Source organism: Xenopus laevis, chromosome 4S (assembly GCF_017654675.1).
Source record: "Xenopus laevis strain J_2021 chromosome 4S, Xenopus_laevis_v10.1, whole genome shotgun sequence".
NCBI classification, from domain to species: Eukaryota; Metazoa; Chordata; class Amphibia; order Anura; family Pipidae; genus Xenopus; species Xenopus laevis.
The window spans coordinates 12,144,401-12,164,114 of record NC_054378.1 but is presented as its reverse complement, the minus strand read 5'-3'; the positions used below and the strand labels follow the sequence as shown (position 1 = coordinate 12,164,114).

The window sequence follows — 19,714 nt, the reverse complement described above, 5'->3', positions numbered from 1 at the left end:
TGCTCTGATTTTAATAAGAGAATGGAATATGAATAGGAGTCATACAAAGTCAAAGTAACAATACATTTGTAGCCTTTCAGAGCATTTCTTTTTTGGATCCCCATGCGAAAGCTGGAAAAAGTCTGAAGGCAAATAATCAAAAAACTATAAAGGACAAAGACCAATGGAAATGTGCTTAGAATGAGACATTTTATAATATACTAAAAAGTTAATTAAAAAAAAAAAAAAAGGCAGTTTCACTTTCAGGTCACTTTTAGTATGTTACAGTATGGGCTATTGCCTGCAAGTTTTTATTTGCAGATAAACAGGCTGTATGCCTCTACTTTAAGCAGGTGCCAGCCCCACTGGTTTATCAGCTTATCAGCAGATGCATTAATGATTGTCTTGTGATTAACAGCAGTAAAACCAGTTCATCTCATCAGCAATGCCTGACACTTGCACTATAAATGATGGAGCTTTACTATCTCACAGACACAATACAGAGATAGCAGGTCCTTCTACAAGCGGAAGTGCAGAGGCCTCGGATTAACAAAGCTTCACATGTTATTGCTCCAACAAGGTGGCAGTTCCTCAAGCATTGGGGCCCACAAGCAGCCAATAAGCAGTGCTGTAAGCCAGGCTTATTCTCCCCATGCTGAATTGTTCACAATGCTTGAACCTTGCTGTGCCAATTACCTCTAAAGCCATTTGACTGGCCTCTGTAGCCGTTCATCATGCCTCGGTTACCTCGCTGACCTCCTCGGGCCATCCCTCGATTGTTGTAGAAAGGCTGGCTATTCCGTGGGAATCCTGCGTTTTGCTGAGTGGGCTGCTGGTGCCCCGAGGGCGCTTGATGGGCCTGCTCCGATGTTGCATGGTAACTGTTTACAACTGGGGAGGAGGGTAGAAAATGGTTAAAGGAGAACTGAACCTTAAAAATGAATATGGCTAAAACAGCAATTTTTATATACTGAATCTGCCTAAAGTTTCAGCTTGTCAATAGCAGCAATGATCCAGGACTTCAAACTTGTCATAGGGGGTCACCATTTTGGAAAGTGTCTGTGACACTCACATGCTCAGTGGGCTCTGAGCAGCTGTTGAGAAGCTAAGCTTAGGGGTCATCGCAAATTATCCAACAGAAAATGAGATTGGCCTGATGCTACAGGGCTGATCATTAAATTCTGAAGCTAATTGCACTGGTGTCTGTGCGGCCATGTAGTAATTATCTGTATTAGTTACTAATCAGCCTTATATTGTGACATTTCTATTCTATGTGTACTGTATATTGTGAGTGGGTCCCTAAGCTCAGTAAGTGACAGCAGCACAGAGCATGTGCAGTGAATCAGCAGAAAAGAACATGGGGAGCTACTGGGGCATCTTTGGAGACACCGATCTTTACAGCTAAAGGGCTGTGGTTGCCTTGGGCTGGTACGGAAGCCAAAACATCATGTACAACATTTCTAGCTACTGCTTTAGTTAACGGGTCAGTGTCAATAGCTATTTAGGTGTATGCGTGGAAAAAAGCACAGTACAAGTACCTGTTTGTAGCTGCTCTGGTTGAAGTTCTGTTTGTTCCACTTGATGAGGTTGGCCAGGGAAAGTCTGGTTATAACTGGCCTGGTACTGGTTCTGTTTCAGTGTTTCTGGCTCATTCACAGGAGGGACAGGTGCATTCATATTAAAAACCTGAACAGCAGCACAGATACCAGTGTTACTTTTATCCTGTAATGCAGGAATTGCAACCATGGAATTGTAATGTGTATAGAGACAGACATGTGTTTGACAGACCCAACCAATACATTTACAGACTCCTAGGGCTCATGCTATAGCTGGTTGTGGTTCTTCTGTACAGTCTGCTCTAGCCAGGCACACTCAATAGACACAATGCAATAGCAAGCCATGTAATATTACTGAGCTGTACTAAACAAGCCCCAGCACAAGAAAAACCGTTAGTAAAATACAGGAGGAGAGAGTTGAGTTGTAGTTCCAGAGACTTAAAGGGATACTGTCATGGGAAAAAAGTTTTTTTTTCTCAAAACGCATCAGTTACTAGCCGCTGCTCCAGCAGAATTCTGCACTGAAATCCATTTCTCAAAAGAGCAAACAGATTTTTTTATATTCAATTTTGAAATCTGACATGGGGCTCGACATATTGTCAATTTCCCAGCTGCCCCTGGTCATAACTGATTCATTTTGAAAAAAAAATGGTTTTCCCCATGACAGTATCCCTTTAAAGGCCATAAGTGTGAAAACTTTAGGGGGGGGGACCCACTAAGGCACTCATTAAAAGGGCAATTACGTTTCATCTATTACAGATTTGGCTTGAATTTTAAAAGAACAGTATCATCAAAAAATGAAAGTGATTTAAAGTAATATAATGAAGAGTTGCCCTGCAATAGTAAAACTGGTGTGTTTGCTTCAGAAACACAACTATTGTTTATATTAATAAGCTGCTGTGTAGCAATGGGGGCAGCCATTCAAAGGAGAAAAGGTTCAGGTTACACAGCAGATAAGCTCTGTAGAACATAATGGTGTTATCTGTTAACCACCATTTCACCTGTGCCATAGACTTTTTTTTTTAAATTTCTGCCATTGCTACACAGCAGCTTGAACTAAGTAGTGTTTCTGAAGTAAACCGATCAGTGCAGGGCAACAGTACCTGATATTTTCATTACTTTAAAATAGTTTGATTTTATGGTGTTACTGTTCCTTTAAAGGAGAATTCAACCCTGTAGAAAAAAAAAACCCCCAATACCCCCCACCCGGGGAAATGCCCTGTACTTTATACTTGTCACAGATAGATTCTGGCATCGGACTTCACCGCAACCATCTTTCGGGTCTTATTCTGGCGCTTTGGCAATCTGTCCAATTCGGTGCATGCGCAGTTGTCCAAACCAGCAAAACTGCTCCAACTGCGCATGAGCCGACATACCGATCCCAGTCAGCTTACTCAGGACCCGGAAGATGGATGCCGTGAAGTCGGATGCCAGAATCTTTGACGAGGGGCAAGTATAAAGTATGGGACATATCCCGGGTAGGGTACGGCGTTTTTTTTCTACAAGGTTGAATTCTCCTTTAAGCTTTAACCCAAGCCGCCACTCTCACAACCACCTTCATTTCCCTGATTTGGAGTTTTCGGCACGATCAGATGTGCTGCGACAAAAAAACTCATGCAATGGAAATAAGGTAAGAGATAGAAATGTCGGATGAAGTCGAAGAGTTGACACGACTGTATGGATACAGATGCAGCCTCTGCATCAGACAGTCTCGGATCAACACTGACTTCATCTGACAATGCATTCACTTACCTTATTTGTTGCATGCGATTCGTCGCATCGTGCCAAAAACGTCTGTGTAGTCCTACCCATAGTCTCATCCCACCCCCACCAAGAAGAGATCTAAAGAGGGGTATTCTGTCACAGCAGAGCATTAGCAGGCAAAGACATTTGCACATCATGCAGTTATAAGGTTATCTAGAATTTACATTATGCTCCACAATAAAAACACTTACAGTCTGCATTGATTGGAATGGAGCAGCATTAACGTTGATGCCACTGCTGTGCAGAGGTTTGTTGGACCCGGTCTGGAACACCTGAGGTTGGGAAGCAGCAGGAATAGACGACAAGGTCTGTGTTGGGTCTGGGTTTAAGGATAACGATGCCTGTCAATGAGGCCACCAAGAAAGAATTAGGCATTTTGTTTCAAGTGAAGTCCGAAAAAAAATTCACCACCAACGAAAGCAAGAGCCTACCTGAATCTGCTCCATTGCATCATTCTGGGTTCTTGCTTCTATGGGGTGAGATGGTTGGTATATCTCCGGGGAACCTGTGTACGCTTCACTTGGGGAAGACACCAGTGCAACCTTAAGAAGAGAAACCTGGATTTAGTCTTTAGTCATACAACTTGAAAAGCATAGAGATGCAAAAAATAGTCAGGAACGGAGAATTCAACATTACCTGTGTGGTGTCTGGAACTTGGATGGGCTGAGACGGTCTAGGCTCGGAATGCACTGGGGAAAAGAAAAAAACAAAAACATTTCCACAATATGAATAGCTTGACCAAGTAGCCAGTTTATAAAATAAATGAAAGCCTGGACACCGGCCAATAGTGAATATACATAAACAAATATACAGATATGAAACATGCTTAGCATACTAGAAGCCCTTGAATATTAGGTTGATAACAGGCACCTAGTTGTGCACGAAGCTTACCTGGCGGGCAGAGCATCTGCGGTAGGTCCATGCTTTGAGATAGGTTCATGGGCTGTGCAGATACAATGGCTGGGTCCATTGGTTGGCTCTCAAACTCAAGCATAGAGTCCTATCAAAAACAAAAAAAGTACAAGAAACGTATCGCTCTGTTTTTAGAACAAAGGAGAGAGATTAGTAATTCAGTAGCCTTTTAGAGAGACCGTGGCAATCACCTGCATGAAGTTGTATGGACCTTGCATTTGGGCCATCAGGTCTTGAACTCTCTGCCTCCTGACAATGGGGTCGGGCTGGACTTGGACAATAGCATTTAATGCGAGGGGTTCTGGGATAGGCGGGGTTGCTGCTTGCTGGAGAGAGTTTACAACCTTTAAGAGATGGAGGAAACATTTAAGAGACATTGTACAAAGCAAAACAAGTGTATATTGAAGGGGAAGAAAGGAGTGGTAACAACACAAAACAGTTATGGTTTCACTTTTCACACAGAAATGAACTTACTTCAACTGTTTCTACCGTCCACTCATCGACTTGCTCTTTCTCACTGCCGCTGTACTGAGCCTCTGTCATGAACTGCCTGTTGACAAACTGCATACAATAAAATGACAATTAACCTGATATCGTCCAACATGGCAAGCTATAGGGACATATGTTCACGATTGCCTAAGCACCAGAAAAGAACCACTACAAATAGCCAAAGGTCCCAAAAATACAATGGGGCCGATTCACTAACTTCGAGTGAAGGATTCGAAGGTAAAAAACTTCGAATTTCGAAGTATTTTTTGGGCTACTTCGACCATCGAATGGGCTACTTTGACCACGACTTCGAATCGAAGGATTCGTAGTAAAAATCGGTTGACTATTCGACCATTCGATAGTCGAAGTGCTGTCTCTTTAAAAAAAAAAAACTTCGACCCCCTAGTTCGCCATCTAAAAGCTACCGAAGTCAATGTTAGCCTATGGGGAAGGTCCTCATAGGCTTGGCTAACTTTTTTTGATCGAAGGATATTCCTTCGATCGCTGGATTAAAATCCTTCGAATCGTTCGATTCTAAGGATTTTATCGTTCGATCGAAGGAATTATCCTTCGATCTAACTATCTGCGCTAAATCCTTCGACTTCGATATTCGAAGGATTTAAATTCCTAGTCGAATATCGAGGGTTAATTAACCCTCGATATTCGACCCTTAGTGAATCAGCCCCCAACTGTCATTTTAAGTAACTTTCCAACTAAAATGTAGTTTCATGTGTGGCCCCAGAACATTTTTCTTTGAATGTGGCACAGGGAAGCCAAAAAGTTGACACCCCCTGACCTAGAGGGTGAAGCTTAAACATGCACCTCCCGTGTCCCCTGATCAGAATACATGGCTTTGTCTAACTACCGAACAAGATTCAGCCTCTCACCTCAGTGGACTCCACTTCACTGGGCTCAGTGTATTCTTCTACAGGTTCTGGTTCTAGAAAGGAAAAATAAATTGAACACTGCAATTTGTTTACACTGAATTTAAAGACAACTGGTATGGATAGGCTAAAACCCTAAGAAAAGCAAAAGTATAAATAAGTCTTTAGCACAGGGCAACTACGCCACTTTTTATAGCCACAAACACATTGTATGTGATCCACCCTCTATCTTTGAGCAGCACACGGAGCCCAAAGTGCAGGGATGGGGCGTTTCATTCAGTAGTCTGCCATTCAAGGGAGCACATTGTTTGGTCCAAGTTATGGATATGGAAGGGGCTAAAGATAAAAGGTTAAAGGGGTGACAGAAAACACAGTATTAAAGGAAACGTAACATGGCTGCTGTGTAGCCATGGGGGCAGCCATTCAAGCACAGGATACACAGTAGATAACATAAGTACTACTATAGTTTATATAAACAAGCTGCTGTGTAGCCATGGGGGCAGCCATTCAAGCACAGGATACACAGTAGATAACAGATAAGTACTACTATAGTTTATATAAACAAGCTGCTGTGTAACCATGGGGTCAGCCATTCAAGCACAGGATACACAGTAGATAACAGATAAGTACTACTATAGTTTATATAAACAAGCTGCTGTGTAGCCATGGGGGCAGCCATTCAAGCACAGGATACACAGTAGATAACAGATAAGTACTACTATAGTTTATATAAACAAGCTGATGTGTAGCCATTCAAGGTTCAGGTTACTTGGCAGATAACAGATGCACTCTGTAGAATACAGAGTATTGTATTGTAACCGGAGCCTTTTCTCCTTTTTTTTTTAAGCTTAAAGTGGTTATTCACTTTCCAAACGCTTTCAGTTGAGTGGTTTGCAGATTTTTCACCAAAAATAAAGCCTTTTTTCAGTTACTTTCCATTTTTTTATTTTTTCCCCCCAGTATCTAATTTTAAAGTTTAATGTCCCCTGTCTCTGGTGTTTCCGTTTGTCAGCTCAGTAATTCAGGCGCAGACTTAAAAGGTTACAATTTTGCAACATTTAGTCTCAGCAGCATCTGGAGTATTAGCAACTATTGTATCAATTCTAACAGCTGCCTGTAATGAAACCCAGGGATTCTGCTCAGCAGGGACAAAAATAAGAAATGTATCAACTAAATGTATCCATTTAGAACAGTTTACAGAGTCGCCGACCCCCCTCCCAGAGCTGCACACTGTAAAATTTGGGGGAGTAAGACGACCAGTGACAAATCTCCTCTTCTTCGGGCGACTAATCTCCCTGCAATGCCTTCCAACCAGCAAGACCGCAAATCACCAGCAGGATGGCATATGTAGGTACCACTTTCCGAAGTTGCCTCACAAGGAAGCTTTACATTATTAGAAAAACGATCACAAATAGAAAACAGAAAGTAATTGGAAAAAGAGTATTTCTGGTGAACTTTCTAAAAACCAATTGAACTGAAAAAAGTGCTGGAAGGTGAACAACCTTTTAAATGGCTACACAGAAGCCTATTTGTATAAACTATTGTAGTCTTTCTAAAGCAAAACATAACTTTTCCCACGGCAGGACAACCATAAATTCTATTTTAATTACTTTAAAAAATAATTTTTTGGTGTTACTGTTCCTTTAACAATAAAATCTCACATACCAAGTTCTGGGGCTTGTTCTTCCACAGGCGGTGCTGCAAGTGGTTCCTCCTCCTCCTCTTCCTCACAAAGCCCATTCTGATGGTTCTGTGCGCTGTCAAAGTAGCCACTCTGGAGAATTCGATCCAACAGATCCTTCAGACTTTTGTCTTCGAAAAAAAAATATACATATTTAAAATGACATTACACCTTGGCACAACACATCCCTCCTATTGGCCCATATGAGGGCATCCACCCGAATCGGCAAATGATTTGCAGACGCTAATTTGATTAAAGGGATGCTGTCACGGGAAAACATGTTTTTTCCAAAACACATCAGTTAATAGTGCTGATCCAGCAGAATTCTGCACTGAAATCCATTTCTCAAAGAGCAAACAGACTTCAAAATTGAATATAAAAAAAAAAAATCTAACGTGGGGCTAGACATATTGTCAGTTTCCCAGCTGCCCCAGTCATGTGACTGGGGCCAGCACTTTAGGACGGAACTACTTTCTGGCAGGCTGTTATTTCTCCTAGTTGGTATCTCTCAGTGGGACTTGGCTTTTACTACCGAGTGCTGTTCTTAGATTTACCAGGGAGCTGTTATCTGGTTACCTTCACATTGTTCTGTTAGGCTGCTTGGGGAAGGGGGTGATATCACTCCAACTTGCAGTAAAGAGTGACTGAAGTTTATCAGAGCACAAGTCACATGACTGGGGGCAGCTGGGAAACTGACAATATGTCTAGCCCCATGTCAGATTTCAGAATTGAATATAACAAATCTGTTTGCTCTTTCGAAAGAATTAATTTCAGTGGAGAAATCGGCTGGAGCAGCACTATTAACTGATGCGTTTTGAAAAAAATATGTTTCCCCGTGACAGTATCCCTTTAAAGTTTGGTGTGGTAGGACTGTTCCACCAACAACAGAATTAATGGGGCTGCTGGATGCAGTTACCCTTAGTGCAGCTAGGAGGCAGTGGAAGGGCTTTAGTTACCATTTAAAGAAACAGTAACATCAAAAAATAAATGTTTTAAAGTAATACAAATATAATGCAGTGTTGCCCTGCAGTGGTAAAACCGGTGTGTTTGCTTCAGAAACACTACTATTAATATAAATAATGCTGTGAAGCAATGGAGGACAGCCATTCAAAGGAGAAAAGGCTCAGGTCACACAGCAGATAAGCTTTGTAGAACATAATGGTGTTATCCAGTATTTAACCAATGCCATATAGCCTTTTTCAATTTCCACCATTGCTACACAGCAGCTTGTTTATATAAACTATAGTAGTACTTATCCGTTATCTACGGTGTATCCTGTGCTTGAATGGCTGCCCCCATGGCTACACAGCAGCTTGTTTATATAAACTATAGTAGTACTTATTTGTTATCTACTGTGTATCCTGTGCTTGAATGGCTGCCCCCATGGCTACACAGCAGCTTGTTTATATAAACTATAGTAGTACTTATTTGTTATCTACTGTGTATCCTGTGCTTGAATGGCTGCCCCCATGGCTACACAGCAGCTTGTTTATATAAACTATAGTAGTACTTATTTGTTATCTACTGTGTATCCTGTGCTTGAATGGCTGCCCCCATGGCTACACAGCAGCTTGATTATTTAAACTATAGTAGTGTTTCTGAAGCGTTACTGGTATTACAGCCTAATGCAAACATAGCATTTGCAAGATCAGGAAAGCCAAGCATTAGCGGATGTAACAGACCAGAGGACTATGAAGAAATCTAGAACTAGCAGCAGGAAGAAAACAATATATTTTGCAGCTTTCTGGAAACAGGGCACACTGTGCATCAGCAACAATGTAGACACTGGAGCTGGCTTACTGCTGACAAAGCTGCAAAATAAATGGAGCGATATCGGAGCACAGCCAAAAAGCAATTACAACTGTTCCAGAATGGCCACAAAAAAACAGATTCACTATTATGAGCTGTGTTTAAAATTGCTCCTGCTGTTCGAGCTCATCAGCATGAAGACTAAATAGCAATTGTACTTGACAGATACAAGCAAAAGATGAATACGACTTACATGTAGTCCCACACACAGATTTCTCCTTGCTATCCAGCACATCCCATAGGTGAATGGAGGCCTGCTCGTACTGGTCACTTAGCCTAGAACATGAGAGGATTCCATTTGGATTGTAGCACGTATAACCAGCCAAACCCTGCTCCTCGTAGTCTCACTCAACCCAGTAGAAAATAAAAACACCAAGACAGTTTTTAACTTTTACGTCGCAAAGCTTTTATTAAGAGATTACTGACTGATTCTCTGCATGTGCTCCTCTTCAGAAACAGCGACGATCCATTGTGCGGTGCTCGATTTCTCCTCTCGGCCATCCTTATAGGAGAGGAGAAACCGAGCACCGCACGATGGATCGTCGCCGTTTCTGAATAGGAGCGCAAGCAGAGTTTCGGTAAGTTATTTCTTTATAAAAGCTTTGTGATTTAATAGTTAAACTGTCTTGGTGGGTTTTTTTCGTTACAAAGAAACACATTTTTTAATGTTACTGGTCCTTTAAGCACTAAAAATCATAATACAGGTATGGGATCCGTTATCCAGAAAGCTCTGAAATACAGAAAGGACATCTTTCATAGACTCCATTTTATCCAAATAATATCCTTTTTCTAGTAGACTTAGGGGCAGATTTATCAAGGGTCGAATTGAAAAAGTTCGAGCCAATTTTAGTGTACTTCGACTAGGGAATAGTCCAACATGATAAATTTCGATATTCAAATTTTATTCTAATCTAATTCGGTCTTTTTTTTTTTTAATTTGAATTTCATGTTGATGGGGAGTTTTGGTTTTTTTTGAAACTCCCATCACCTTGAAATTCGACTCTTGATAAATCTGTCCCTTAAAGGGGAAGGAAACCTAGTTGGCGCAAAAACCCTCCACCCCTCCAGTGTGTTGCCCACCCTCCCTGCTCCCCCCTGGCCTACCCGTCCCGCTGGGCAAATGCCCCTAACTTGTTACTTACCCTTCTGCGCAGGTCCAGTCCAGGGAGTTCACAGACGACGACTTCTTCCACGCGATCTTCTTCCTGCTTTGAACGGCGCATGCGCAGTAGGATCGTGTCGCCGGTACGATCTACTGCGCATGCACCAAAAGTACTTTGTGACTTTTGGCGCATGCGCAGTAGATCCGTACCGGCGAAATGCTCCTACTGCGCATGCGACAAAACGCCGTTCAAAGCAGGAAGAAGATCGCGTGGAAGAAGATGTCGTCTGTGAACTCCGTGGACTGGACCTGCGCAGAAGGGTAAGTAACAAGTTAGGGGCATTTGCCCAGCGGGACGGGTAGGCAACGCACGGGAGGGGGGGAGGGTTTTTGCGCCAACTAGGTTTCCTTCCCCTTTAAGGTATGAAGATCCCTTGATAAATCTGTCCCTTAAGATCTGAAGATCCACATTAAGGAAGGATCAGTTATCTGGAAAACTCTAGGTCCCAAACATTCTGGATAACAAGCCCCATACCTGTATATTTGGACAGCTGCAGAACAGTTCTGACAGTTAGGTCATTGGTCTTAGAAATGACAATACACAAGGCAATTATGTCCCATAATACAGGTATTTTATTGCAATTCAGGATCACTTATTCCCTGCACAATTATAGATTCAGAGACAACACAACTGGCTCTTCACAACTGCACACAGAATATAGATGAGAGCTGTGGTGTCCACTACAGAAGCTGTTGGACAGGTAAAGAGGGGCTGCCAATAGCCACCTCTGCTTTCCAATGAAGCGACAGAATTAAGCTTCCTATATTACAAAGGAATGCCCAAGAAACCTGGCAGCATAGAAGGCAGCAAGAAGAATTTAAATCACTGCCCTTGCAATGGAAGGACGAATGGGACCAAATTTCTACTCTTCTGTAGTTACAGTAACACTTGGAGGAAAGTATCCACGTGACACATGCTTAGTGACCAACCAAGAGGATCCCAGAAAGCTTCCAGAATAGATTTTTTTTTTAAGTTCCATTTCTAAGTGGATCAGCTTAAAAAGTGAATTGAGAGCGCGATCCATCTACGCGAGCCAATCATATCACTTTTACCCCACTCTGAAAAGGATTACTTTAATTTTTTTTGTTGGGTTTATTTAATGTTTATATGATTTTCTAGTAGCCTTAAGGTATGAAGATCCAAATTAAGGAAAGATCCTTTATCCTGAAAACCTAGTCCCAAGCATTCTGGATAGCAGGTCCCATACCTGTACAATATCTTCACCTATCCTCCTGCAGTCTCTATCTCTGCATTAGCTCTACTACTAAAGAGCAAGATCAGTCATCGGAGGGTTGCCGATATCTAGGCTTCTGCCAATGATTTAAATCACTATGGGGGGTTATGTAATAAAAAAAAAAAAAAAAAAAAAGGCACCAAGTTTGCCCAGGAGCAGTAAACCCATAGAAACAAGTCAGGAAGTAGAATTTAATGGCCACCGGTTTAAAAGTAAACATCTTATTGGTTGCTATGGGCTATGGAGCAAACCTATGGGCTAGCACTTTAAAAGTTTTGCTGCATGGTGTATTGCCCCTTTAAAATATACTGGCTATAGGGAAGCATTGACAGGTTCAGTATTAAAGAGGTGGTTCAGCTTTAAGTTAACTTTTAGTATAGAATGGCCTACTCTAAGCAACTCTTTGCAGCTTTCAAATCGGGGTCAAAAAACAAATGCTCTGTAAGGCTACACATTTATGGTTACTATTCATTTTTCTATTCAGGCCTTTCCTGTCCAAATCCCCGTCTCTTGTTCAAATCAATGCATGGTTGTTAGGGTAATTTCGACCCTAGAAACCAGATTTCTGAATCTGCAAACTGGAGAGCGGATAAATAAAAAGCCAAATAACTAAAAAACCACAAATAAAAAAAAAAAATTAAAAAAAAATGAAAACCAAGTGCAAATTGTAACAAAAGTTTGCATTAGATATAAGTAATTATATGAAAGAAATTTAGAGGAATTAGTAGCAGAAAACAGCGTCTGAAATGCTTTCTGCATGCAACAGCAAAATAAATGGCTGAGAGGATTTTTTCCAGATGCTGAGCAGACCTTCAGCTTCTCCAGGTTAATAAGTGCTGACAGAAACCACTCAAGAAGGAACAATGCCCACCCCCAATAGCTGGTCAATGCTTAAACCTTTAACAAGTAGCAACATTCCAGTTTGCCAAGCAAAAATACATAGGAAAGGCCATATCTGCAGGTAAACTGGTCGTGCCAAATAAGTCAGCCAGTGGGACGGATGCTGTACCTTACGGACGTGTCTCTGTCAGGATTCACCAGCTTGTAGAACTCATCCAGTAGTGACAGCTCCTCCTCTGACACCACCAGGACCCCATCCAACCCTTGCTTTAAATCGTTCCGCACTTCCTCATCTCCCAGTTTATCCAGAACAAACTGGAACTCCAGCACTGTCTTTAAGCGTTTCTGTTCGGCTTCCTCTCGCATAAGTTGCTCGCGGCGGGCGGCTTTCTTGATGGTTTTCTGCATCTGTGGGAGAACATAAATTCTTGTTTTATTTAAAAAAAATAAAGAAGAGTGATACAAGCTGCCAAAGAAATATTGACCCTTTTATCTCATGCAGTGGGAAGAGATGTCCAGCCTGGATGGATTTGGCGTCATTTTGCCATTTGTCTAAAAAGCTTCTGGCCTCTAACCTTACCCTGTTGAACAGATTACATATCCCTAGTGCCCATTACACACCTAAACAAGATTTTAAGGCATGGCTTGGCAGCATAGACTAGAGTCCTGCAGCGGGTCGGATACCCGCAAAAACCTGAAGGTTGCAGGTAGATGTTCCGGGTGCGGATATAGATGCGGGTTGGGCCGCAGGTCTTCTCAATTTCACAGGTTGCAGAGAAGGTACTTGCGGCCCGGGTAGTGGGTAAGATTGCGGGTTCCGGATTGCAGGTACGGGAATAAAAAAAATAAAAAAAAATGGACCCGTGCAGGACTCTAGCATAAACAGGATGGACCAAACACTGCCTGCAACTTAAGGCATCTTTGCCTTGGCACCACACGCAAAAGTCCCTACATTACTGTTCATGGGGAGAGGGGAGGTGGCATTTTAAACAGGTTCCATCTGGGCCACGAAACAATTAAGAAAAAAAAATGGTCTGTTCCGAGTCTGTTTTTCCCAAAATATAACTTTAAAGTTGAATGTCCCTGTCTCTGGTGTTTGAGTCTGACAGCACAGTAATTCAGGTGCAGATTCTGAACTGTTACAATTTGGCAACATTGAGTTGATCCATTTCTCAGCAGCATCTCTGGAGTATTAGTAACTATTGTATCAATTCTAACAGCTGCCTGTAATGAAACCCAGAGATTCTGCTCAGCAGGGACAAAGATAAGAAATGTATCAACTAAATGTATCAATTTAGAAAAGTCGGCGACCCCCCCCTCCCTGAGCTGCTTCAGAAGGTGAAAAATGACACTTTACACTTCAGTATTAGAAAAATGGTGACACAGAGAAAATAGAAAGTAATTGGAAAAAGTAGTTATTTCTGGTGATCTATCTGAAAACAAATAGTTGTTTGAAGGTGTGAACCACCCCCCTTTGAGGTGGCCATACACAAGAAGACCATCGCCAAATGCGAGGATCTTTCCCAGATATGCCCACCAACGGCAGGGTGATATTGGGTTCATCCAAACATTCGGCCCTAGGGCCAAATTATCTAATTATAGGAAGGAAATGGGTGCCGATAAGTCATAGGACCGCATCAACTAGCAAATGCAGTCCTCGATCGCATCGAAAAAAAAATAAAAACATGCCCGATGTCAATTGGGGAGACCTGTCGGAAGCCCCTACACACTGGCAGATAAACTGCCGAATCAGTCTAAAGGGCCCATATCGGCAGCTTTAATCTACCCGTGTATGGCCACCCTTAGTCAGATTCTTTCCCGCTTCTAAATGGGGGTCACTGACCCGTCTAAAAACAAAGGCACTATAAGGCAGCCTAGAAATGTATTGTTACTGCCACATTTTATTACTCCCCTTTCTATTCAGGGCCTCTCCTAATTATATTCCAGTCTAATTTGAACCCTAGCAACCAAACTGGTAAAATTGCAAACTGGAGAGCTTCTGAATAAAAAGCTAAAAACCACAAATAAAAAAATTAAACAATTTCTCGCAATATCACTCTCTACATCATACCAAAAGTTAACGGAAGACAAACAACCCTTTTAAAGAGGAGCTCAAACATCCATTGACTTAGAACAGCAGACGGTCCTGTAGATTAGGATGTGACCAGGGAATGCTGCCTTCTGAATGCATTAACAAAACTGCAGCAGGGTCAGGTTAGCTCATTCCAATTAAAATTAAATTCAAGATACAGTAAACTCACTTACATCTTGACCCAATGCCATAAAATTCCTTTGCAGTTCACGGGCAAATTCCATGTTGGCCACCACCTCTTGATGTTTTGTCACCGCATCCTAGGAGGAAAGGAAGGGGTATAAAATGTACATTCATCAGTAACTGTATACTGAAATCAAGCATATCACTTGATCTCATGGACATTCAGCAAACAGAATGACTCCACTTAAAGGAGAAATAAACCCCAAAAAGTGAATATGGCTAGAAATGCCATATTGTATATACACTGAACTGATTACCAAAGATTCAGCATCTCTATAGTAGTAGTGATCCCGGCCTTCAAAGTTGTCACAGGAGTTTCCCCATTTTGGATTTTGTTAGGAGTGCGACACTCACATGCTCGGTGTACTGTGAGCAGTTGTTGAGAAGCTAAGCTTAGGGGTTCTTGCAAATCAAGCAGAAAATAAGGTTCACCCGCCATATAAGCTGATGCAACAGGGCAGACTATTAAATTGCGATGGCAATAGTGCTAATTTCTGAGTTGCCATGTACCAATCGGAATTATTTAGAAATCAGCCGTATATTCATACATTAAATTTATATATACACACACACACACACGCACTATAGTAAGTATATTGTGAGTGGGGCTCATTAAGCAGCACCGAGCATGTACAGGGAATCAGTAGAAAAGATGGGGAGCTACTGGGGCATCTTTGGAGACATCTTCCCTGCTAAAGGGATGTGGATGCTTTGGGCTGGTACAGAAGCTTAAAACATAAATGTACATTTCCAGCTACATCTTTAGTTAAAGGGGTTGTTCACCTTTAAAACACTTTTCAATTCAGTTGTTTTTAGATTGCTCCGCAGAAATAAAGACTTTTTTCAATTACTCCCTTTATTTTTTACGGTTTTTCCAAAATCTAAGTTTAAAGTTGAATGTCCCAGTCTCTGGTGTTTCGAGTCTGCGCCTGAATAACTGAGCTGCCAGACTCAAACTGTTGCAACATTTAGTTAATATATTTCTCAGCAGCCTCTCTGGAGTATTAGCTACTATTGTATCAATTCTAACAGCTGCCTGTAATGAAACCCAGAGATTCTGCTCAGCAGGGACAAAGATAAATGTATCAACTAAATGTATCCAGAACAGTTTACAGGGTCGGCGACCCCCCTCCCGGAGCTGCTTCAGAGGGTGAAAAATTACACTTTAAACTTCAATAAAACGGTCACCCGTAGAAAATGTAAAGTCATTGGAAAAAGTCGTTATTTTTATCTGAAAACAACTAGTTGTTTGAAGGTGAACCACCCCTTTAAGCTTTAGTTTTCCTTTAATCAAAAAAAAAAAAATATATATTCAAAATCCTATTTTTATCACATTACTCAAGCAAAATGAACTTTAATTACACTGTATTTGAATCTTGTTTCCTTCAGTCTGGGAATTCATAATTATAGCAGGCAGAAGCCATTTTGTGGACACTGTTTTTAAGGCAAGTCTTGAATTATCTCACAATCTTGTTTATGCACCAGAATGGGGGACCTGATGTCCATCCCCATGCCCTGGCTACACGATTAAATGGTGGAGAGAACTGGGGAATTTGGGGAAAGCAATGACATCTAGGAAGTGCTGAAGGGAAAGTAATTTTCTGCCCAGCCTAGAGGGCAGACAATATTTGATTGACAGCTATGATTTTTACATGAGCTTACAGCAGCTATGAATGCTTTAATAAAAAATAGAAATTGGATTTCATGTTTAATTTGAAATTGACTATTATACAGCTGTTTTTGTCTGGGTGACAGGTACACGTTAATGATAATGAAAGATTGCATACGGTCTGGGCTTTCAAACTGGATATAAAATCATGTCATCTGTTCAATGCAGTTACATGGATATATGCTTTGCCTGTACAAAGCCATGTCATCAGCGCACCTGGGCTGTATTACCACTCAACTTAAAGCATATACATTACAAAGTGCAATAATTTACAAAGATTTTAAAAAGGTATCTACCATTTGGTCCTGATTTAGCCGTTCTCCCTTGTCAAGTCGATCCTGGTAGTCATCCAGCTTGCCCTACAGGGAGCAAAGGGGGGGAATTAGATTTAGAATTAGAAAGACAGACAACACAAAAACAGTGACCAAGGTGCCCATAAACATTTCTTTCGGTTAGGTCAGCAAAACCCATCAGCCGTGCAGATGGTGGACAAACATGGTCCAGTATTGCAGATGGATTAGAACACAGGGCATGATCCAGTTATGGAGGATACAAAACAGACAGGCCCAGGTTAGATTTCTATAATGGATGTGGGTCGCCTGCTGTGACCCAACTAGTAGCAACTCCAAGGGGTTTTTAATGCTCAAGGGATCCACGGTCTTCCTTCTGCTACATTTGTTCCAATGTCTGAAACATGCAGTGTAACAAACAACATTACAAAAACAACATTATGAATACAATTTCCAGTACAACCGGGTTGTTGCTAACCAACACTCATGCGGTGCTTGCCAATCTGAAAGAGCAGAATCAGTGTTCCTTTGATCTATGTTATAGACAGTGGTGAAGAGGTGGGATCCATCATCAAGAAACCAGTTATCCAGACAGCTCCAAATTACGGGAAGACCACCTCCCATAGACACCATTTTACTCAAATTAAAAAAAAAATTCCAATAATAATAATAATAATAATAAATAGAACAGTATCTTGTACTTGATCCCAACTAAAAGCAGCCATATACGGGCAGATTTAAGATGCCATTTTCGGCACCTTATTTGCCCATGTGTGGGACTTCCGACCAATTTCTGGCAAGAAAACCCCCCAAAAAAACAAATATCAATCAGGCAGGTTTTATTTTCCCCATGATCAAGGACCATATTGGCTAGTTGATGTGGTCCTCCTACTGTTGGCACCCACTCCCATAGTTGTAATCCAACAGTTTGGCCCTAGAGATGAATGATTAGCCCAAGGTTACCAATTTAGAGGAAATTATAGTGTATGGCCACCTTAATATATAATTAATCCTTATTGGAGGCCTATTGGGTTTATTTTTATTTTTTTTGAAGTAAACTAATATTGATTATGAAAGTTCTCATTCATCCAGGTCATGGTAGATCTATATAAATAAGTCAAATCAACTGAACTTGTAAGACACAGCAAGTCCATTTGATTTGACTTATTTCTATAGATAAACAAAGTATTGAGATCCAAATTATGGGAAGGATCCCTTAAACCCCAAGGGGCCCATTCACTTAGCTCGAGTGAAGGAATAGAAGAAAAATACTTCGAATCTCGAAGTGTTTTTTTGGCTACTTCGACCATCGAATGGGCTACCTCGACTTCGAACGATTCGAACTAAAAATCGTTATACTATTCGACCATTCGATAGTCAAAGTACTGTCTCTTTAAAAAAAAAAAAAAAAAAAAATCTTCGACCCCCTAGTTCGCCACCTAAAACCTACTGAGGCCAACGTTAGCCTATGGGGAAGGTCACCATAGGCTGCCTATCAATTTTCTGATAGAAGGAAAAACCTTCGATTCGAAGAAAGTTCGATCGAACGATTATTCCTTTGATCAAACAAATTGAGCTAAGTCCTTCGACTTAAGGTCCCCATACATGGATAGATCCGCTCGTTTGGCGATGTCGCCAAACGAGCGGATCTCCCTCCGATATGCCCACCTTGAGGTGGGCAATATCGGGCAGATCCGATCGTTGGGCCCTATTATCCTAGCATTCTCAAACGGGCGGTCGGATCGCATCAACGAACAGATGCGGCCGCGATCCGACGGGATTTTTAAACCCATCCGATCGAGATCTGGCCGACTTTCGGCCAGATCTCGATCGGGGAAGCCCGTCGGGGGCCCCCATACACGGGCCAATAAGCTGCCGACACAGTCTGTCGGCAGCTTTTATCGGCCCGTGTATGGCCACCTTTAGATATTCAAAGGATTTTAATTCGGCAGTCGAATATCGAGGGTTAATTAACCCTCGATATTGGACCCTAGGTAAATTTGCCCCCAAGTCTTGAGTAAACTCAATTCCCAAACCTGTACTCTACTCTTGATATATTATGCATTTATAGCTATGGTAGAGGGCTATGAAATAAAGACACACCGCTTCCTGTTAGGGGGAAGACTGGATTAAGGGTCTGAAAGACAATCAGAGCCACATGCATCTTATTGCTGCAATGCAAACATTTCTCTTTTAAATTGACGCACTTGATATAAAGGGTTAAAGAGATGTGCAGCATGCTATAGTAACGAGGACTATACAGAAGTGTTATGTTGTTATAGGGATACAAACTATCATGCTGGGAAACTGGCAGGTGACAGTTGCAATCACACACACACACTTCTTAGCTTGTGATCATGCGCTGCGGTAAAAGAAAGGGAACATGACGCAGCAGAGAAACCCTGACCTCAACACATATATATATGTGTGTGTGTATAATTAGGTTAAATGAAAGTGAAAGCATTTCGGTAGGATGTAACCTCTCTCCCAGAGAACCAGGAACTATAAACGCTGCCTCGGGGGCAGAGAAGGTAACGGCATCACCTACATGGTGCACAGTATAAACATCCGTCTCCAGCTGCACCTCCCAGTTCCACCAATAAAACGGAACGGCTAGAGGGATGCTGGACTTTTAGCAAAGAATGGAGGCTTCTGCCTATTCCAAACTATTCTTTCATACAGTCACATGCAACTTGTAAGGGAAATAGATCCCATACGCTACTAATCTTAGTGTCCAATTAACACTATAAATGCCGACTGCAAGGAGAACAGCAAGTTGCAGGAGGGGATTTTATATATGCTAGGGATACACCAAATCCAGGATTTGGCCAAACCGAAGCCGACAAATCTGTGACTTTATCACGCAAACAAGGGAGTTAAACATTTTTTTTTTTTTTTTTACCATGCTGCCTCTCCCTTCCCGATTTGCAGGCAAATTAGGGTGCGAATCGAGTTCGGAATCGCTCAGCCAAATGCCAAAATATTGGATTTGGTGCATCCCTAATATATGCAGAGCTGATCATCTTTAAACCAACTGTAAAAACAGAACAATGATCAGTAAGTGCTTTATAGGTACATACAGGATAAGCCTTTCAGTGCAGCACTGCAAATTTGTACGATCTATGCATGTGATTGAATGTAAGGAACCCATTATCAGTCACTTTTATGG

At 41.6% G+C, this 19,714-nt stretch overlaps 1 protein-coding gene across 8 annotated transcripts in view; it reads right to left on the bottom strand.

Annotated features, from left to right (window-relative positions):
- Positions 1 to 19,714, bottom strand: part of caprin1.S (cell cycle associated protein 1 S homeolog) — a 28,974-nt gene that overhangs the window by 5,267 nt on the left and 3,993 nt on the right. For 6 of the 8 annotated variants that reach the window (XM_018259377.2, XM_018259375.2, XM_018259380.2 and 3 more), the window contains exons 3-16: positions 16,552 to 16,614; positions 14,577 to 14,663; positions 12,481 to 12,719; positions 9,268 to 9,350; positions 7,250 to 7,396; positions 5,588 to 5,640; positions 4,686 to 4,772; positions 4,403 to 4,555; positions 4,191 to 4,299; positions 3,936 to 3,988; positions 3,731 to 3,841; positions 3,491 to 3,640; positions 1,518 to 1,701; positions 676 to 870 (exon numbers count right to left, since the gene is read on the bottom strand). In XM_018259377.2, coding sequence (XP_018114866.1) covers positions 676 to 870; positions 1,518 to 1,701; positions 3,491 to 3,640; positions 3,731 to 3,841; positions 3,936 to 3,988; positions 4,191 to 4,299; positions 4,403 to 4,555; positions 4,686 to 4,772; positions 5,588 to 5,640; positions 7,250 to 7,396; positions 9,268 to 9,350; positions 12,481 to 12,719; positions 14,577 to 14,663; positions 16,552 to 16,614 — 1,714 coding nt within the window. 8 annotated transcript variants of the gene reach the window in all.